The sequence below is a fragment of the Chrysemys picta genome, chromosome 9 (assembly GCF_011386835.1).
Source record: "Chrysemys picta bellii isolate R12L10 chromosome 9, ASM1138683v2, whole genome shotgun sequence".
Classification (NCBI taxonomy): domain Eukaryota; kingdom Metazoa; phylum Chordata; order Testudines; family Emydidae; genus Chrysemys; species Chrysemys picta.
This window is the reverse complement of record NC_088799.1, coordinates 78,199,807-78,222,435: the sequence shown is the minus strand read 5'-3', so window position 1 is coordinate 78,222,435 and position 22,629 is coordinate 78,199,807. Positions and strand designations below refer to the sequence as shown.

At 41.9% G+C, this 22,629-nt stretch overlaps 2 protein-coding genes across 3 annotated transcripts in view; both read left to right on the top strand.

Moving 5' to 3' along the window:
• The first annotated feature begins 8,651 nt into the window (after positions 1–8,651).
• Positions 8,652–22,629, top strand: part of LOC101945336 (putative P2Y purinoceptor 10) — a 33,920-nt gene continuing 19,942 nt past the window's right edge. Inside the window, exon 1 of the mRNA XM_008166508.4 lies at positions 8,652–9,145. The gene's annotated coding sequence lies outside the window, so the exon portion shown is untranslated. The remainder of the gene's footprint in view (positions 9,146–22,629) is intronic.
• Positions 9,042–22,346, top strand: P2RY10 (P2Y receptor family member 10). 2 transcript variants are annotated; one of them, XM_008166509.4, is made up of 3 exons: positions 9,042–9,145; positions 17,789–17,870; positions 20,103–22,346. In XM_008166509.4, exon 3 carries the CDS (start codon positions 20,147–20,149, stop codon positions 21,125–21,127), a length of 981 nt encoding a protein of 326 aa, XP_008164731.1. In that variant the 5' UTR covers positions 9,042–9,145; positions 17,789–17,870; positions 20,103–20,146; the 3' UTR covers positions 21,128–22,346. The 2 variants fall into 2 exon arrangements, with proteins under 2 accessions (XP_008164731.1, XP_023959501.1); XM_024103733.3 differs by lacking the exon at positions 17,789–17,870 and having other exon boundaries at positions 9,053–9,145.

Below are 22,629 nucleotides of genomic sequence, written 5' to 3'. Positions count from 1 at the left end.
GAGGGTGACACATTTCATTGTTTCTGTAGGGTGAGCTCACTGCACACAACAGGGGCTTTTTGCATTTCTCCAACCCCCCCTCACTTATGCCAGAGGCTCTGTGACTCTCCAATGTCACCCCCTCACCGTACCATTGTCCCCTATTCTTCCCTTCACGACGGGGTTCTGTGTTCATTTCACTTCCCCTTACTACCTTCCCCTCAATCATTCTTATTTCTTGTCTTTCTGTACGGGAGATAAACTCTACTGGGAGGATGGGCAGAACTAAAATGGGTGTATTGGTATTCTGGAAGGTGTTAATGACTACAATCAACTGGTTCTTTTATCTATAGAAAATTATAGAGGTGGTTGAAGCTGCTGGGTCTGCTAACTAGATTCCAGGGGCACCATGTACCCCCCATTTTTCCTATCTAATTTTCTCATTTTTCACCAAAATCAGTAGGGTTCTGCCTAGAATATTTCTGGAAATTTTGGAATTGATTGGATGTGGCATTCACAAGTTATCACACTACAGAGACACAAAGAGAGAAACGCTATGAAGTTGTGTGTAAGTCCTTGCTTCGCATGGCCAGTCAACATTTTGTATATATAGGAATGGCGCAGAAAGGACAGGGTGTATCCCTGGAGTCTACCAGCAGGAGCTGTAGGCACAGAGTGCCCGTGCTGCACAAATATCTGCTGTGGAATTCTCCTACAGTAGCCACAGAAATTAGCCATTAAAATCATGCAGATTTCCTGCGGCCCAGTTTACATGTTATTGTGTGGGATAGTACTGGGCTAGCCAGCCTTTCACTTCAAGGTCAGTGCAGTTCAGTAGTGACTAGACATGGGCTTCAACTCTAACGATCGGATCCAGTTTTGAACACCATGAAACCTGGGCGTGTTTGAACTCAGAGATTTAAATGTTTTGATGAAAAAAATTAAACCAGCTTTAACCTTAACAGACTGCAACAGTTATTTACAAATATACAAATGCTAACAGGCATATTACAAAAATGCACGTTCATACTTGGCACTGACTGACATTTATGTTGGAAATCTTCTCTGAGAGGCTAGCAACGGAACTGCAAAGGAGTGATAACCCCCCTTTCATCCCAAAAGATGGTACGTCCAGTTGGTGATGAAGGCACATTGGTGAGACAGAATGGGAGACCTGCCTGGCTATTGCTTGTGATGTATCATTTCTGTGCATGGAGACCTTCAGCTTCTAGAGGTATAACTCTGGCACCAGTCATAAACATGGTCAGTTTACTAATCCTAATCTGTGTATGGGTGCCCCAAGTGGAAATGATCAAATCAATAAAATGGGGCATTGCTGTGGTTTTAAAGAGCTTGCTCAGATGCATTGGTGACGGGCACAGCACAAAATGAATATAGAATATTCATCAATAATATGAATTTAATTAATACACTTTTGTGTCTCAGAGAATGGGGACCCAGTGAAGAGAGTATATTGTTTAGATTGCTCAAAAAGCTCTATAGATAATAATAATAAAAATAAGATACTGTGTATGGATCTAGCAACTAAAATACAATCTGGCCACTGTAATACGGTAAGGATAAAGATCAGAAAATAAAAGGATGTACTTAAATGAACATGTGTCACCTCCAGGTGTCAAGGACATTTCTATAAGTGCTGTGTGTATAGATAAACTGTGGAACACTATGTATTTAAACAGGATATTGAAATGTTGTACTTCCTCCCCAGGTGTGACTAGCAAAAGAATAGAGTCCCTGCTGAGCAAAATGCAAGGCAGAAAAGACAACTGAAGTACTGATTCAGGGAACAGTGGAGCACTAATGAAGATAGAAATCCTTAAAAGGAAAAGTGGATACTGAAGGCCAACTACAAGTCAAGAAAGCCAATAAACTATTCCTCTTCCTAAGAAACTTGACTTCCTCATCCAGACACCACTGCTGGGCAGACACATTTACTCACCCCTTTCAGCACAAAGTTGGAGTAATCAGACTTTATGAGGCAAACGAGCTGGGGGTGGCAGTGAGGGAATTCACCCCCAACACTGAATGCAGGCCACTAGGCTACAACACAGACCCTTTGTGCCTACTCTTCCTGCCCCTCTGCATGAGTTTCAGAACACCCAATCCATGTACTTGTAGATTCTACATGTACTCACCAAATCTGTCCCCAACCCCCCTAGGCCCATTTGCACAGAGCCCCCTCTGAAGATCTTAGTTGGGGCTGGGGATGTTGTGTCGTCAGGCACTATTTGCATTCTGGTGCCAACAACATTCCAGACTCAGTCAACACACATGAGAAGATTCAGTCTTGCCTTTCTGGGTGAATTTCAGCTTCAGAGAATTACAGAGAAAGTTAAGCAGAGCATTATAAAACATCACAGTTTAACATTCAGCTTTACCATTCAAATGTTAGGCCACTCCGATATTAAAAATTATATATTACAATGTTCTTTAAATTTAAAGAAGATATAATCTAAAGAAAACTTGGTTACCTTGGACTATTTTATGCGCTGGGTGATTCTCATGTCTTTTCGCAACTTCATAAGAACAAAACCCATGTTGGTTTGTGGCTAGATGCTTTGGTATGTTGATGTTTTCAATGCCGGTTTCCAGTTTTCTTCCTGAAATCTTATAGCAAATGCAGTTGTGTGCATCTGTTTTCCGCAGTGAATCAGCCTCTCCTTGGAATCTTTAACTGGATGGGAACTGTTCAGAATAGTGCTTGAAATATGGCTATTTGCCTTTGAACACTTTAGCTTGGGTGTTGACTCAATTGGTTTCTCTGTGAATGCTTTGCTTTCTTTCACCAGGACTGAACTTTTTGCTGTCCTTAACAAGAGATTTCTCTTTCTAAAACTAACCTGTTCCATTTGTTATTACATTTTGTTGGTTAGCTGCTGTTTGCCCATTTTCACTAGTGTGAAAACCATGACATTTAAAAAAAAATCTTATGTCCATTCCCAAAGGTGCGGGTTACTTGATGCAATGCAGCAAGAGATTCTGGATGATAAGGTGTGGCATCCCCAGGGTACAATCTGGACAGTTGAACAGCTGTTTCCCCTCAATTCTCCAACCTGGGGTGCCTTTTACATTGCTTCGCTGTGAGAGCAACCACTCCTGGTCTGTTCACACACAGCCTCTAGCATGTAAATCACTCCCAGCTATACTGTCTAAGTGCTATGGCAAGCCACTCTTGAATTACACTGCAGAACAACACTAGCAAAGTCCCAGTCCCAGACTTTCCCCCAGAAATGTGCATCTTGTACTGCCCAGCCTTCTCCTGGACAACACAAGCTCATGTAAAGTCCATCATTTTATTAATAGAAAATGATATGCATAAATCCTGTTATCTCAAAAGGCGTTTCCCAAACACTTCAATCCAAACACACTAGCTTAAACCAATAAAACAAATGTATTAAGTACAGAAAGAAAGATTTTAAGTGATTACAAGTAATGAGACATAAAAGTCAGAATTGGTTACAAGAAAACAAAAATAAAACACAACTAATAACTAACTTTACAAACTAAGTGAATTCAAAGCAATAGTCTCTCTCACCACATGCTTCAGCAGTCTTACTGGTTGAATGTTTCTCAGTCAGGATTCCTCCCCCAGGCCAAAGCTTTTTCCTTTGTTCTTCCAGGTGTTGTGGCTGCTGTTGGTAGAGAGGGCAGAAAAAATTGTGGCATTTGATCCCATTCTTATACCTTTTCCTCTTCTTTAAGAATCATTGCTAGCTGGGGTTCAGGAGACAGAAAGTCTGTGGGGACAGGAATCTCCAGCAGTTTCTTTTCCAATATGTAAATTTCTTGCTCATACTCTTTTTCCTGCCAAAGAATGGCCACTTACCCAGGTGATAGTCCATTTGATTTCATTGACACCTGGCTCAGGCATCAGTTTACTTTTTGTCTCTGAGAAACTGGTTTGTAGCTGCTTCCCCAGATTTAGAATATGTCTTAGTAACATCATATGGTAGAATCATATAACTTTACATACAATGTGGTCACACATATTTTACCAGGACAATAATGATCAGCAAATCATGAGTTTTCAAATTATACCTTACAGGGCATAGTTTGTACAACATTTATCATAGTCTTGAAGAAGGAGTGGACGTAGGGATACAGACTGTCACATAAGGCATGGTCAAATAAGGTTTAATAAAGACCTCATGAAACTTCATCTATTTTTAGAATCCAATTTAAAACCGATCTTTTTCAGAGAGTGTATATTACGTGTTTTTCCCACTTCCAGTTTCCACCCCAAACCAGAAGTACCAAAATACCACAATAAAAAAACTCTTCTCATAGTGTGGTAGTTTTGTCTAGACCAGAAGAAAAGTCCCAGACTTCTTGTGAGAAAGCCTTGCTCTCCAGGTCTCAGAAGATGGTTTGAATAAACTCTGGATGAGCATCCAAGATTTTGGGCATTCATCTGAACCTAGCTCAGCCTCTGAAGCATTTGAAGTTCGTCCTGTCCATAGTTACTATAAGAGCAAAGTATTATTACTACTTACACAACAGTTTTTATATGAACAAATGGCTTTGTCATACCTTCTAGCTAGGACCCTACCAAATTCATTATCCATTTTGGTCAATTTCATGGTCATAGGATTTTAAAAATTGTAAATTTCATGATTTTAGATATTTAAGTCTGAAATTTCACAATGTTGTAATTGTAGGGGGCCTGACCCAAACGGGCGCTGTGCAGGAGTCACCAGGTTATTGTGGGAGGGGGATTGCGGTACTGCTACCCTTACTTCTGCGCTGCTGCTGGCAGTGGTGCTGCCATCAGAGCTGGGTGGCTGGAGAACAGCAGTTGCTGGCTGGGAGCCCAGCTCTGAAGGCAGAGCTGCCTCCAGCAGCAGTGCAGAAGTAAGGATAGCATGGTATGGTATTGCTACCCTTACTTCTGCACTGCTGCCTTCAGAGCTGGGCCCTCAGTCAGCAGCCACCGCTCTCCGGCCACCCAGCTCTGAAGGCAGTGCAGAAGTAAGGGTGGCAATGCTGTGACATCTCTAAAATAACCTTGCGACCCTCTGCAACTTCCTTTTGGGTCTGGATCCTCAATTTGAGAAACACTGGCCTCCCCTGTGAAATCTATATAGTATAGGGTAAAAGCACACAAAAGAGCAGAATTCATGGAGGGAGACCAGATTTCACAGTCCATGCTGTGTTTTGCATGGCTGTGAATTTGGTAGGGTCCTACTTATAGCACCTCTTGCACAGGTTTTACTCTTGTGGTATACCCAATGATTAAACAAGAGGGAACTGGTATGCTACTGTAGTGCAGAATTGGGCTCTGTGCAGAGTAAGTACTGTATATATCAGGGGTCGGCAACCTTTCAGAAGCGGTGTGCCGAGTCTTCATTTATTCACTCTAATTTAAGGTTTTGCGTGCCAGTAATACATTTTAACGTTTTTAAAGGTCTCTTTCTATAAGTCTCTGATATATAACTAAACTATTGTTGTATGTAAAGTAAATAATGTTTTTAAAATGTTTAAGAAGCGTCATTTAAAATTAAATTAAAATGCAGAGCCCCCGGGACCGGTGGCCAGGACTTGGGCAGTGTGAGTGCCACTGAAAATCAGCTCGTGTGCCGCCTTCGGCATGCATGCCATAGGTTGCCTACCCCTGGTATATATAGTAAATTAAGATCTGAAAATGTACCCTTTAAATTAAAGTAGAGTAAAATCTGTGCACCTGCACTATGGCTAGGGAAAACCTGGCCAGACAGAATCACCAATACAATCATTTGGCTATACATATAACTCCAGCTACATGTTAATAAAAGGTCCAGTGGAAACCAACAAGCTTCCAGTTGTCATAAAAAAATATAGCCAGGAAATTAAAAATTGAACCCCACATTACAAGTTTTTTGCATGCCTACACCCACACATCTGTTCTTTTCTTTAACACCAACATTTGGAGATACTATATTTTGTTCACATATTCTGATTTTTAGCTATCTTGCCTTGTATGTTCATTTCTCTGTTTTCTACCTTGAGGGTACAGATCTGGATTTGAGAATAAACATGTTTTTACATGTTTACATCAGTGCATTATTTTCAGTTCCTGGTATCGTTTTTTGTGTAGTTCTTGACAGGTACACAACTGGAATACTAAAAACCACTAGCAAATATTTGTAGTGGAACTGGACAAATGATTTATTGTTAATAACATTCATTAAAAATTTAGCCTTTTTCTTGTTTGTGAACAGATCCATTTTAAAAATATCTACTAGCTATTCACAATCATTTGATAAAGCGTTTATGTGAGTAAATTTCAAGCTATGGGCATTTGTTCACTTTGATTATTAACTATCCATAGCGTTTGACTTAACATAAGTCATGAGTTTTTGTGTCTGGTTCCTAATTGGACAACAGTAACTTTTTAATCAGAAGAGTAAATATTTTTCCTTTACATGTTAATGCCCTTGTTCATGTGAAAATATACATATCTGCGTAAAAAACAGCTATTCCACAAATACTTATATGAACTAAAACTTATTAATGTTGTTCCCTCTTCAATAAATCAATCATGCACTTTTGGTCTTATATTATGGAAAGCAACACAGAAAGCAAGCATGAACGTAAAATCTGCATGAAAGAGAATGCAGAGTGTTCTATCTCTGTACGATTCCCTCACCTTGAATCCCTGCCCCCTAACAAAGTCAGCTAGATTTTGTGGTGTTCTTTGCATTAAAAGCAACAAGAGCTTGTATTAAACAATTATATAATTTTTATTTAAGCATTAGGTAACGCAGACACTAGAGCCTACTGCAAGCTCCAGCCTGCTAGAGTCTGCTCTGCCCCTTGCAAAGGAGCCTGGGCTTCTGAGACTGAGCTCCAGTTCAAGTCACAATGTCTATTCAGCTATTTTTAGCTCCATAGCATGAGCCCTACAATTCCCGAGTCTGCCTATCCGGGCTCTGAGATTCCCTCAGTGACTAGACACACAGCAAAGTTAGTGACAGAGCCCAGAACTCAGACCCGTTAGTCTCTGGATCACTCAACCACTCCCTTTATATTTGTACACCTGTAAGTTAAACAATTGCAACTGTAATTAATTTAATGTCTCTTTTCTACAAAGAGGTTTGCCTTTGCCTAAATAAACCAAGTCCATTAGTGACAAACGCGAGAGGTCAAGAAGGTGTTGTAACTGTAAGCATGCAGGCTGTTGAGCATCTACAATAGGGCTGATTAACATCTGCGTTTCACAAATTGTTTCTCGGTTTCGATAAGTGAGTTATTTCTAAATAGCTGTTCCAAAATATTTTCTGCTTCATATGCTGTACTACTGGGTATTCTGAGGTCATTTAATTTAAAAAACAACTTCATTGGAATTTACCCAAAAGTAAACGTGTTCTCACTTCTCATGAGGAACTTAATAAAACCAAAACCAGGATTTGCAGATAATTCGCAGTACTGTCCAAAGGACTGTTCCCTCTCTTCAACCAAGTCATGCAAATAATTGCAAAGCAAACTTCCAGTTCTTATTAACCTTCTCAACAACTCTTTGAAACAGAGAGATTTATAAACCAGAGAGCTGCGTGTTAAAGGATATTTGTCTAGGGTCGTGCTTAGTGGAATTAGATGCCATTACTTTTAGCTCTTTTATAGCCATAAACAGTAAAGCATCAGTAATGGCAGAGTGTTTACAAAGCCACAGTGAGTAATTTATAATTCAGTCCAATTCCCAGGGCAAAGGTGTAGTATGTGCGCTGCTGGTTGAAAGGTGTGGCTCGCCAGCTGCATGGCTGATGTGGAGAGGGAGGGCTTAGACCCACCTCTTTTGCCCGGCTCCCTCTTTGGGTTGATTTGCACCCCGAGAGCACAAGGAGGAAGAATTGCACTGGGGTCTCAGGTGAGGAGAGGGGAAAAAAGAGGAAAGCTTTTGCATCTTCCTCCTCCCTTGTGTATGTATCAGGTGTAGGTACGGTAGGGTCCTTAGACTTCTGAGCAGACAGATCAATGACTAAATTGTTGTTCCATGAGAAAACAGGACTTGGGATGTTCTCACCAGTGCTCTAATGCTGTGCCCTAAACAGGATGCAGAAGAGCATTTACTGCTGACACATAGTGACAGTTACATGCTACAAACCACAGGTCTGATTCCACAGCACCTGCACAGGCAAAACTCCACTGACTTCCCAAAGGGACCTCTGACACTTTAAATGTCAGTGATCTTGGGTGAACTCCTGGCCCCAGTGAAGTGATGGGAGTTTTGCCATTTACTTCACTGGTGCTCGGATTCCACCCCTTAGCGTGACACATTTCAGGATGGTTACAGATTCTCATTTTTAGCACTGGGTTGTCACCGTAAATTTAAAACTGTTTTAGTTTCTCTGTCTATTCAGGTTGCAGAGCAATGACGGGCCAGCTCCTGCTCCCACTGAGGCTGCTAGGAGCTTTGCCATTGGCTTCAGTGGGAGCAGGAGTAGGCCCTGTACATAACAATCACATGGAACAAGAAAGAAACAAACAGCAGCGACAAATACAAGGCAATAGCTGGATACATTCTGTGACTAGGTGCCCCCGCCCCCCAAAAATAAATACCGTGGGCCAAATGTTAACTTCCCTTTGGAGAGTGAGGCAAGGCCCTGGGAACTCTGTAAACATCAGTTCAGAGTTCGGCCTGTAGAGGAGGGCAGGAGATCCAAATCCCTGCCTCAGGGGCCTACAGGGGAAGGAACCTCCTGGCCCACAGAAGAGCTTTCTCCCTGGGTGATAGCTCTGCCTGGTCTCCCGTGGCAGCCTGGCTCTTGTGGGAGGAAGGGCGACATTGGGAGGCTGCATGGGACCAGTCCTGGAGAGAGAGCCCATGAGAGCTAATGGAATAGTGTAGAAGTTAATGGGAATGGATCGCAATGAGAGTTGTGAGTGCTCCTAAGGTGATAAGCACTTTGCAGGGTTTACCACAATGTACGTGAGACTAATGCATCCTGATTTCAAGCACTTATATAATCTGAGTTGTGTACACCAGTCCTAACATGTGCTCAGTGAAGTTTGTTACAGCAGCATTGGATGTGGTCACAATCTACCCTTATTTTAAACAGTCAGTAGCGTCATTCAGGTTGCTTTCTGAGACGTAAACAAGCTTTCACATTTTACTTCCTCTTCTAGCTGCACAAGTCCACAGTTATCAGCAGGATTGCTGGGCAATAAGGTAAGGCTGTTTTTCAAGCTCTGACTGCATGTATTAAAGCAAAAACGAATGAACCTGCACTGTTGGAATATGCTACATTAAAATAATGCTTTTCTTGTGCTTTTCATTGTGGTCATTCCCTTGTCAAAGCAGGAAAATTAGAATGAGAAAATCTTGTTGTAGCGCTCTTTGTTTTACTAACTTTATATTGTAAAAAAAATTTGCAACGAGTGTTTTCTCAAGATAGCTTTTCCATCAAGATAAAGATACAGACAGAGACTGCAGAAGCACAGACAAAAGCAGTATGATGATTTGATCTGTTCGCCCGCCAAATTTTTGCAAGCATGAAAGAGCTAAAGTAGTAGCTGTAATAAACCACTGGTGCCTGAGAGAGTGAAATTTTATGCTGTTGCAGTTAATAGTATCTTAATTACTATCAAATGTTGTTACAAGAGGTCATTTTGTTCTGTGGTGTAATTTCTGAGTCAAAATTAGTACAAATCTTTTATTTTTAAATTGTATTTGATGGTAATGGAAATTCCAGCAGACCGCTATTTTAATCTAGCGAAGGATTTTTATTAGAATCAAAAGATTCCTTGTTCTAGCTGTTGTTTATATATTAAACAACAGCTAGAACATGTAATCTATGATGCTTTGTAATTAAATTGTGAGAGCAGAATGATAATATTCCTTTGAGCTGGGTGATGGAAAACACAATGTGACAAAAGTCTAAAGGGTGGGACGCAATGTTCTCAGAGACTATCAGGCAATTGCCACTGATATGAAAACTGCAGCATGGATTAGGATTGCAATTATTAAACTGGATTAGACATAGCTTGATCTCTGATGGATGCATTTAAATCACGCTTTCTAAAGCTTCTTTACTTAAGACTCCTTAATACTCTGGCAATCGCTCAAACAGGTGGCTAGAGATCGGAGGGAATGTAATAGTGCAATCCCCTGTCAAGTGGCTGGTGACTAAGTTTGTGTATCCTGAAGGTAACTACAAACAAAACTCAGCAGCACACTGGGTTCCAAAACTAAGTAAATGAAAAGGGAATTCCTCTTTTGGTGAGTCAGTTAGCATGCAAAGCCAGTTTTGCCACAGACTCGAGTGGAAGAGACCTTTAGCTTTCGCATGAGATTTTAGCATATAAAATAAGGATGTTGGGTTTTTCTTTTTAAAAGGCATAAAGCAGTGGTTCTCAACCTGTGGCCCAATCGGCTCAGAGCTGCGCCCACGTAGGGTGACCAGATGTCTTGATTTTATAGGGACAGTCCCAATTTTGGGGTCTTTTTCTTATATAGGCTCCATTACCCCCTACCCCCATCCTGATTTTTCATACTTGCTGTCTGGTCACCCTAGGCCCATGTGAAATCCTCAGGGCCATACTGGTAGTATTGGATGTGCCCCACATAACACATTGTGGCCCACAATAATAAATAGGTTGAGACTCACTGGCATAAAGGCTATTGTCGAAATGTGGTCCAATGGATGGTGCTCAGAGCTTTAATCCTGTCAGAGCAAATGGGCCAAATTCATCCCTGGTGTAACTCCATTTCATACCAATGATGAATTTGTCCCAGCATGGTAGAAGTGTTATGGCAAGGTATCTGGGAAGGTGTGTGCACTTGTATTGGTGCTGAGGGGACAGTAGCACAAACTTTTCCCTATCAGTATGAGTGTCCAGTGGAATATTGGAGATACAGGATTGATGAGGTAATATCTTTTATTGGACCAAGTTCTGTTGATGAAAGAGACAAGTTTTCGAACTACACAGAGCTCTTCTCCAGGTCTGGGAAAGGTACTCCTTGTGTCACAGCAAAATGCCAAGTGGATCAGATTGTTTAGCATAAGTAGTTTGCACATATTGTAAGGGACCAAACAAGGTAGGAGTAGTCCCTTAACAATGGGGGTAAAAACCTAACTGGCTCCAAGACTGATCTTGATAAGTTTATTGAGGGGGTTGGTATGATGACACTGCCTACAATGGTATGTAGCCGGTCTGTGACTGCTAGTACCCTGTTTCCCCGAAAATAAGACATCCTCCGAAAATAAGGCCTACTTACAGTTTTGCCTCTCGTTGTAATATAAGGCATCCCCCCGATAATAAGACCTCCCCGATAATAAGGCATCCACCGATAATAAGGCATTTTTCATTTCTGAAAAATAAGACATCCCCTGAAAATAAGACCTAGCGCATCTTTGGGAGCAAAAATTAATATAAGACACTGTCTTATTTTCGGGGAAACAGGGTAGCAAATATCCTCCAACATCCAGTGCTGGGAAACTAGATGGGGAGGGCTGTGACGCTCTGTACCTTGGGGGAACACCATGTACTCCCATGTTCATCCTTATAATATGATTATGTGGTATCCAATGCAAAGTTTGTCATGTCGGGTGTCTTCAGAAGGCTCATGATGCACTGAGCATTGTTGTTATAGTAATCTTATCAGTTGTAATTTCATATATATAGTTATGAGGCTGAAAATGTGTCCTCATTGTTTAAAACAAGCTCAGGCAAACTCTCCAAGAGCAGAGGGGCAGTTCACACCTCATCAGGGCATTTTTGGGACAAACCCAGCCCAGCCTCACAGGAACAAAGTACACTGACCTAGGCAACAACAAAGGATCTGTTGGACTCTCGAGTGAGTCACCCTCCCCCCTTCTCTTGGTCAGTTTGGGACTACAATGAGGTAATGCTCACCTGACTATGAAGGGGGGGGCAAAGCCAAGAGGGAAGAAAGGATATGATAAAAGGGAGAGACATTTGCCATGCTCTCTCTCTCTCTCTCTTCTACCCCCATCTACATCACCACCACTAAGCGAATGAAGCGCTAATCAAAGGCGAGTGCCTGGCTGAAAGGCAACCAGCCAACCTGTGGTGAGAAGCAGCTAAGTTTGTAAGGGCACTGAAAGTGTTAAGATCAGCTTAGAAGGCGTTTTGCTTTCATTTCATTGACCAAACCTGACTTTCACTTAAAATCTATCTTTTGTAGTTAATAAATTTGTTTGTTTATTCTACCTGAAGCAGTGCATTTGGTTTGAAGCGTGTCAGAGACTCCCCTTGGGATAACAAGCCTGGTACATATCAATTTATTTGTTAAATTGATGAACTCATATAAGCTTGCAGTGTCCAGTGGGCATAACTGGACACTGCAAGATGGAGGTTGTGTCTGGGACTGGATATATTGGCTAGTGTCATTTGGTTGCACAATCCAAGCAGCTTACATGCTAGAGGCTGTGCGTGAACAACCCAGGAGTGCGGATTCTCAAAGCAGAGCAGGGTAAGGCTGGCTCCCAGAGTCGAGGATTGGAGTGAGCTAGCAGATCACTGGTCCAGAGTTATTTGGAACCAGGGGAACATCACAAGGGCTCTGAGTTATTACAGACAATTCTTTCCCAGGTGACTGGCTGGAGGAGCTTGCTGAAATGCTCAGGGTCCAACAGATCACCATATTCAGGGCTGAGAAGGAATTTTCCTCCGGAGTCAGATTGGCAGAGACCCTGGGGTGGAGGTCACCTTTTACTGTAACATGGAGCATGGGACACTTGCAGGTTTAAACTAGTGTAGATGGTGGATTCTCTGTAAGTTGAAGTCTTTAAATCATGATTTGAGGACTTCAGTAACTCAGTCAGAGGTTATAGGTCTATTACAGGAGTGGGTGGGTGAGTTCTATGGCCTGCAATGTGCAGGAGGCCAGACTAGATGATCATGATCATAGAAGATTAGGGTTGGAAGAGACCTCAGGAGATCATCTAGTCCAGGAGTTGGCAACCTTTCAGAAGTGGTGTGCCGAGTCTTCGTTTATTCATTCTAATTTAAGGTTTCACGTGCCAGTAATACGTTTTAACATTTTTAGAAGGTCTCTTTCAATAAGTATATAATATACAACTAAACTATTGTATGTAAAGTAAATAAGGTTTTTAAAATGTTTAAGAAGCGTCATTTAAAATTAAATTAAAATGCGGAGCCCCCCGGACCGGTGGCCAGGACCCGGGCAGTGTGAGTGCCACTGAAAATCAGTTTGTGCCGTCTTTGGCACACGTGCCATAGGTTGCCTACCCCTGATCTAGTCCAACCCCCTGCTCAAAGCAGGACCAACACCAACTAAATCAACTCAGCCAGGGCTTTGTCAAGCCGGGCCTTAAAAACCTCTAAGGATGGAGATTCCACCACCTCCCTAGGTAACTCATTCCAGTGCTTCACTACCCTCCTTGTGAAATAGTTTTTCCTAATATCCAACCTAGACCTCCCTCACTGCAACTTGAGACCATTGCTCCTTGTTCTGTCATCTGCCACCACTGAGAACAGCCGAGCTCCATCCTTTTGGGAACTCCCATTCAGGTAGTTGAAGACTGCTATCAAATCCCCCTTCACTCTTCTCTTCTGCAGACTAAATAACCCCAGTTCCCTCAGCCTCCCCTCATGTGCCCTAGCCCCCTAATCATTTTCGTTGCCCTCTGCTGGACTCTCTCCAATTTGTCCACATCCCTTCTGTACTGGGGGGGCCAAAACTGGATGCAATACTCCAGATGTGGCCTCACCAGTGCTGAATAGAGGGGAATAATCACTTCTGCTCCTACTAATGCATCCCAATATGCCGTTAGCCTTCTTGGCAACAAGGGCATACTGCTGACTCATATCCAGCTCCTTGTCCACTGTAATCCCCAGGTCCTTTTCTGCAGAACTGCCACTTAGGCAGTCAGTCCCTAGTCTGTAGCAGTGCCTGGGATTCTTCCGTCCTACATGCAGGACTCTGCACTTGTCCTTGTTGAACCTCATCAGATTTCTTTTGGCCCAATCCTCCAATTTGTCTATGTCACTCTGGACCCTATCCCTATCCTCCAGTTTATCTACCTCTCCCCCCAGCTTAGTGTCATCCGCAAACTTGCTGAGGGTGCAATCCATCCCATCATCCAGATCGTTAATGAAGATGTTGAACAAAACTGGCCTCAGGACCGACCCCTGGGGCACTCCGCTTGATACTGGCTGCCAACTAGACATCGAGCCATTGATCATTAGCCGTTGAACCTGATGATCTAGCCAGCTTTCTATCCACCTTATAGTTCATTCATCCAATCCATTCGTCTTTAATTTGCTGGCAAGAATACTGTGGGAGACCGTATCAAAAGCTTTGCTAAAGTCAAGGTATATCATGTCCACCACTTTCCCCATATCCACAGAGCCAGTTATCTCATCATAGAAAGCAATCAGGTTGGTCAGGCAAGACTTGCCCTTGGTGAATCCATGTTGACTGTTCCTGATCACCTTCCTCTTCTCCAAGTGCTTCAAAATGGATTCCTTGAGGACCATGTTCCTTCTTCCTTTTTTAAAGATGGGCACTATATTTGCCTTCTTCCAATTGTCCAGGACCTCCCCCTATTGCCATGAGTTTTCAAAGATAATGGCCAATGGCTCTGCAATCACATCAGCCAACTCCCTCAGCACCCTCGGATGCATTGCATCCACCCCATGGACTTGTGTATGTCCAGCTTTTCTAAATAGTCCTTAACCTGTTCCTTTACCACTGAGGGCTGCTCACCTCCTCCCCATACTGTGGGTCCCTTCTGGCATTAAAGTCTATGAGTTATTAGTCTCCCTAATTTCCTGGGACCAACACTGCTACAACTACACTGCGTAGTGGAATAATGGAATACATTAGTGGACATTTGATTCATATTGACACTTGTGACCTGGGTCCTAGTGGGCAGCCAGCTGTGGTCACTCAATTAGGGTGAACTGCAAAGAATGTGGCAGACAATCCCCATAAAGCTGGGGGACATTCCAATACTTAGATTTACCAAGCCAGCATAAAACAGCTTCTTTATTACCTTACTGGTTACTCAGAAGTCCAAACAACACAGTTCCCTTAAAGTGATCCAGCCTCAGGCCTCCATCCAACCCCCATCAAATATGATGAAAATTTCTGTAAATCTTATGTCATCATATAAAAGAAAAGGTTCTATCAATCCCAAAGGATCAGACACATTATTGAATGTTTCAGATCTTACCCAAATACACGCTCCAGCCAATTCTTATTAACTAAACTAAAATTTATAGAGAGTATGATTAAAAGCTCAATATACCTACAGACATGAGTTCAATTCATTGAGGTTCAGATTCATAGCAGAGATGGTGAGCTTTGTAGTTGCAAAGAGTTCTTTCAGAAATAGTTCATAGGTTATCGTCCAATGTCCAAATATCATATTCAGGGCGTACCAGCATAACTGGGACTCAGTCTTGCTACTCAAACTTCCCCTGATGAAGCTTAAGCAGATCTGAGATGACAGAATCAGGATCCAAGGATCTTTTTATACCGTGTTCTAGCATCCACTTGACCACACAGTCCTGGTTAAACGATAGGCTTTTGATGTAAACTTTTGCTTTCTAAACACCACCAGTAATTCATTACACAAATTAACATAGGGCAATTTATCCATTAGGCAGTCTATTACAAACTTCAAAGAGACATATCAACAATGACATCATTTTGCCCAAGATTCATCCAAATATTAATATTCCCTTTTGATCTCTGAATCAATAGTTATAGTGACAGGCAGGAACTGTCTGTTTACAGGTAATATCTAAGATACACACAATTAGTATTACTTCTAACAATATAGGTTTGCATTTCAAAGTTCTAGACTATTTAGCATGAATGGCCCTAATTATCATTTGCATACCTTTCTAACATGACTTTAAAGGTGAGCTTTGGGTCATTCAGCCTACAAGCTGTTTAACCCTTTCTAGCCATGCATCACAACTCTGTAAGACATACATATTTATCACAGCTAAGAAGCTATGAGCAGCATTCAGCCAGAGAAGCCTCCCTTTTGATTCAACTGTAGAGCTTTTCACTGCTGACGGTGAGGGTTTCAGTTTTCATTGTGACTCCAGCAACGTGCAAGATACAGGAACACTCAGAGAGGAGTGATTCTAGAGGGAGGATTTTGCAACATAGTTAAACCAGTTATAGTGTCTGGTCACCACTTGATGGGCACAATAAAAAAACAGTAGGGCCAAGGAATGACAGTCCTACACTTGTTGGTCTCAGTTTGAGCATTCCTTTCTTGATATTGCCATGGAAATAATATTTTGCAGCCTTCCATCTACGAGTAACCAAGTAATAGTGTGCACCAGTACAGACCGTTTCTTTCCTTGTTACCACAGTCTTACAAATGCAAATCAATTAAGCAAACATCAATATTGTATTTATTCATTATTGGTTTTATTGAAATGGCATGTTCTGAAGAAAATGATCCAGTAGGAATTTGTTTTCGCAGAGGCTTTCACTGTCCATTTGTGACTTCCAAACTACTGTGATATGTCTTCTCTATATGGGAAAAAAGATAATTGAATGGAATATGTTAGCTTGCCACCTGTGCTATGCAACATGCTTTTGGTGCCCTTGCTTTGTCAGTAGCTTTGCAGTAAGGGTCCAGTCCTGCCAGGTGTTGAGCAGGATCCTTCTGTATTTTAGCTTAGAGGATAGTTTTATCATGTTTTAAATAAAGTGATTAATTATTGGCAAGCCTAGTGAATTGGTGGGTGAGAATGCTCTGTACTTGAGCATTGTTATTATATAAATGTTACCCATAATTTTGCACTCCCAGTCATTTCACACTCTTTAGTCCATATTTCATCATATAGAGCCTGACCCAGAGCCCACTGAAATCAATAAAGAGCCTTTTACAGGCCCATCATTCAATTGCTAATTTAATACAGATGTTTAATTTTTATTTTTTGTCAACCACATTTTAAGGGTATTTTTGTAACCATGTGGCTGTGCCCACAATGATTCTGAACAGCTATCTTTGTTTAATTTCCCTAGATCAGGACTTTCCCCTAACTATAACATCAAAAAGTTAGGGGATTTTTCTCTGAAATTATTCTGCTATCAATTGTCTAAAATCAGAACACAAACTTTTCAATTTGAGATAATCCCAGAAGACATCAAGACACACAAAACCATAAAACATAATTTAAAAATAATCATACCATATCTATCTAGGTGTCTATGTGGCCCTCAACGCCATAGCATGTATTTCAACACCTTATTTTCTCTTAGCAGGGTTAGAAATCTCTCTCTAAAGAAAAGGCAAAAAGAAATGAAACATTGTCTAAATCTGACACCTTGTGGCCAATTAAAGAACAGATTATAGGACGAGATGAAAACTATGGCACAAAAATTCCGTTATTCTCTAACCATCAGCAATGCTAGACCTGCATCATTCTGCACCTATATCTTTTCTCTGAGAAAACATGATTCTACACAGCCAAGAAGCAACTCAAACAGTGAGAAAACCTTTGAGGGATAGGTATTTCCTCATGTCTGGAATGCTTGTAAGAAGGTATACTTTGCCATTAGAAAATGAAGGCTGCGTTGCTGGAAATCACTTGTGTGCAGACAATGCTTTACTGAAGCAGGGATGATAATATGTTATCTCAACTGCTTATTTAATACATGGGTTCTTTTTAAGACCTGCAGTAGGAGTGGTCTCACTGGTGAGCCAGAAGGCTGTGCTTGATTACATCAAAAGTGCTTATGAACTCTAATTCCTTAGTTATTACATAAAATCTAATAAAGGCTAACTGCACCTAGGGGCATCTGCATGCAAAGGGACTGAAACAGAAATATCCCATTTTGATTTAATTTCAGGTCAATGGAATTGAAATTCATGTAAGAACAGCAGTCCATGGGCCAGATTGCTAAAGGTATTTAGATGCCTAAAGACACAGAGGTTAGTGGTATTTTCAAAAAAGGCCTAACTCCCACTGATCTCAGTCAGCCATTTCAGAGGGCTGTTTATTGGGTGGGGTATAGGTGGGTGGCTGTCAGTGCTATATGGCGTTAGTCTGTTGCTGGGCTACTCTTTAAGGAGAAAAGAAAAGCCAGAGGAATAGAAACACGTTTCAAACGAAGGGCAAAAAAGAGAGTGAGCAACAACTGCTGCTCTCAGGGCCTGCTGGCATAGAAATGGGTGGTCATAGGCACTGTTAGCATAAGCAGGCCAATGATTACACCAGTGGTGAATTTGGACCATACCCTGTGGTAGACCATATGCTTCTTAGTCATGTATGAGTAACATGCTACAAGTTACCAGGCCAGCATCTACTTACAGAGACACTTTTGCTGGCAGATGCCTCCTGTAGGTGGTACTTTGCAGAAAATGAGTCATTTGCAGTGAATCAGTATCTCCGATGCTATATCCTCACAGTAAAACTCCCTGCAGGGAACTAAAATGGAGAAAATGTCCTCACAGAATCCCTCCACCATCATTCTATTGGGATGCCCACCTCTATACCTAGAAGATCCAATGGATTCTCGTGGATCATAGGGGAATGGGAATCAGCAGAAGGCCTGCAACTGCCATGCAGAAAGTCTGTGCTTTCATACTGGCTCTGTGCCTCTGGTGCTCCTCACTCTCTGGCAAAAGGGAGACAATAAAATCCTGCTGCCAGGGACTTCCCTGAATGGAGCCATGGAAGGAATGTAGAAAAGCAGCTGGGAATCTCATCCCTTTCTTCAGCCACTGTGTGACATTTACATGAAAACAGGAACCCAGTCTTCATTTTTACCCTTACATTGGATGAGCTGGTAAATCAAGCTCACCCAGGATTTTGAGTACAGGAATATCCCCAAACTGAACTTTTCTTGCCTGTATTACCCCCTCTGAGGAGAAATCCTAGTCTGGTTTAAAGAAGGAAAAATACACCTAATTTAACAGTTTAATTGGAAGTTCCTCACCCCACCCTGATCAGTCTGCAGTTTGAATCAAAGGAGAGTCTGAAAAAGGAAAATATCACCTCAAAATTAAACTGCTCAATTAAAAATGATGGCCCAGGTTTGTGTTGGGGTGGTAGGGAGACCCAGGATGACCACATTTTAAGTGTAGCTCAGTGTGTTTGGTGAGCAATAAGAAAGTAAATTCCATTTGTCTAGCCCAGACTGCAGGTTATCCTGGGCTGTCAAAGACAGGGATTTTTTCTAGGCTGGGTGGAAATCAATCCCTTCTTCATTGATGGCTACAACTTTGTCAGAGTCCCATACTGCTTCAGTGACATGGACCTGGCTCACTTTGAGAAGAATGATTAAGTGGTTAGGGCGCTAGACTGATACTTGCAGTACTTAATTTGTGCCAGGGCTGAGCCCCGGCACCTCTGGGCTCGGCAGTTCCTAGTCCCGGCACCTCTGGGCTCGGCTGTTCCTAGCCCCGGCACCTCTCGGCTCGGCTGTTCCTAGCCCCGGCACCTCTTGGCTTGCCACATCAGTTATGACAGTAAAAAATTGCTTGAGCTCCGGCACATCTTTCATTACAAATTAAGCACTGGATACTTGGGACATGCAACTTTAATTCTTTGATCAGACTTCCTGTGTGACACCGGCTAAGTTGCTTAGTCTTACTGTGCCTCACTTCCCCAGCTGTAAAGTGGAGGTAACAGCGCTGCCCTGGCTCACCAGAGCATTGTGAGGATAACTACATTATTGACTGTAAGATGCTCAGATACTATGGTAATGGGGACCAGGTACATACCTTCGATAGAGGGAAACAGTCTTTGAGGTTTCATAACCCCCAAAGTATCTTACTGCTTGTGAAAAAGCATTGAAGAGTGAGAAGGAGATTTACAGAGGACATGTTGTAGGCTCTACATTTTACTAAATGTAATAATGTAAGTAATGCATGTAGTACATGTGATGCAAATATTAATATTGATCAATCTTGCATTGTCTTTGCCTTTACAGCAATTGTTTTGGGAGGCACCAGGGCTTAGTGGCTAGAGCACTAGACTGAGACTCAGGAGATCTGGGTTCCATTCCAGACTCTGCCAGTGGCCGGCTAGGAGACCGTAGGAAAGTCACTTTTACCTCCCTGAGCCTCAGTTTCCCAATGTGCAAAATGGGGATCATGATCTACTGATGCAAAATGCTATATAAGAGCTAGATGTTATGATTATCTTTTTACTCTTTACAGAAATCTTCCATCCAGTCCCAAATGATTGCTCAGACACACTCAAGATGCAGAGCAACGGATCTTCAGAAAACTGTGTTGATCCTAATATAACATTTAAAAACTCTCTATACGCAACCACTTACACCATAATATTCATTCCTGGTCTTCTGGCAAACAGTGCTGCATTATGGGTTTTATGTCGCTTCATCAGCAAGAAGAACAAAGCTGTCATTTTTATGATTAATTTGGCTGCAGCCGATCTTGCTCATGTTCTGTCGTTACCGCTACGAATATATTATTATATAAACCACACGTGGCCTTTTGGGAGATTCCTCTGCTTGTTATGTTTCTACCTGAAGTATCTCAACATGTACGCAAGCATTTGTTTCCTTACCTGCATAAGTATTCAAAGGTACTACTTCCTCCTCCATCCATTCAAAGCCAAAGACTGGAAGCGCAGGTATGACGTCACCATTAGTGCTGTGGTATGGATTGTGGTTGGGGCTGCTTGCTCACCATTTCCCATTATGAGAAACTCTGACTTAACCAACAATTCAAATTTCTGCTTTGCAGATCTTGGAGTCAGGAAAATTGACAGTAAGACAGCTTCTGTGATTATGGTAACGATAGCTGAGCTTTTAGGATTTGTGGGCCCTCTAATTATTATTGTATACTGTACCTGGAAAACAAAAGAGTCGCTTCAGAAATACGAAATGCCTTTGCAAAATACCAGTGAAAAACGGAGAGCTTTACGCATGGTTTCTATGTGTGCAGCTGTGTTCTTTGTGTGTTTCACACCGTATCACATAAACTTCTTCTTCTACATGATGGTGAAAGAGAATGTTATTACACACTGCGCCATACGCCGAAGCACTCTTTACTCTCAGCCCTTTTGCTTAAGCCTGGCAAGCCTGGACTGTTGTTTGGATCCAATCCTGTACTTCTTTACAACAGCAGAATTTCAGGATCAGTTATCAAGACACAGCAGCGCAATCATCAGGAGTCGCCTGATGAGCAAGGAGAGCGCCTCGTCGATTAAGGAATAAAAACCATGAGCATTTTTTTTAACCTTATTACATATGAAATCTTGGACTGCTCTATAACTCTGTAGTCAAATAGGTAGAATAGAAACACCTGCAGCTTTATTTGATGGGGTTTGTGATGCTGAAAGCCTTTTGAAATATAGAAAACAATGTTCATTTAAAATCAGCAGTCAAATGGTATAGGTGTTTGAGACTGGAGAACCCCTGACTGGAGTGAACTGGTGGAGTGCCTCACCTGATCTACCTGAACTAGAAAATACTGTAGGGAGCAGTGCTGCCTTTGCAGGGAGATGGCCTGAATGGCCTAGTAGCTCTTTCCTAACTTGTGTGGTTCTATGATCAAGCCAAAGACACTCCAAACACCGAGGCCCAATGTGACCTCCTCTCAGCAACTGCTCTTCTGCAACAGAAATACAGCGCAACAGGGGAAATAATTAACAAACAAAACCAAGCACAGAGACACAAAGTGGAGCCTCCTCAGAGTTTGCAGCTTGATTCAATATGGCAACCACATTTTCATAGGTACACAGTTGCCCTTTCTACACTGTGGTGTCGCTAGTGAAAATCCTGTACTGCTAGGGCCTGCTGTTGGCACTAAGCATATTGTGTTATTCACAACACATTTCTATCTCTATTTCACATTTTCTTTCCATCTTTTCTTGTTCTCTCCTTCCATTTCTTTATATCCTTCTCTTCCTCCATCTCAAACATTTTCTCCTTAGTCACACGTAGGTGTCTGGGTATCCTCCTCCCACCTCCCGCCCCTGCCTGCCCTCAGCAGCCTGTGCTACAACAGAGGTCAGGACTCGGTGACTAAGTTTTTCAGCTGACCTCCACAAACAGTGCGGCCTGTACATCAAAGAGTGGGCTCTTCACCTGCTGCCAGCTGCCTCCTCCTCAGCTGCTCACTGTCAAAGTGTGCTATATGGTGCAGGACCGTCACATCAGGACTGCAGGCCCCATCGTTCCTTGCTGCACATGGCCCTCTTCCGTTAAGCGCTTTGCAGTTCATCCATGCAGTAAAAGGATTGATTTAGTAAATTCAACTAACAAATAAATTAGCAGAAAGAGTGATCTACCCACAATCGTTCCACTAGTTGAAAAAAAAAGAAGAGAGAGGCCTAATTAATTGAGTAAATTATTAATAATTCCCTCCGCTCTAATGGTGACCTCAATTTGTGTACCCCCATAAATACATTAGCTATTAAAACATTCAAGCAAACTGCAAAGTATTATTTCACAGAACGCAGAAATTAGCACACTAAAAATGAGTCAAATTCATCCTAGAGTAACTCCACTGATTTCAGTGGTCTTATACCTGGGATTGATTTGGTCAGATGTGTGTGTACTAATTTATCCACTTTGAATGAATTTTAAGACAAAAATTGTCATTAAGTAGCAGCAACAGCATCTACATCTTGCAAAAGTAAGCCTTATGTGTAGCTATAAAACGCAAACAAAAGTAGCTGAAACACTTAAGTGTAACTACCTGAATTTCATGTTAT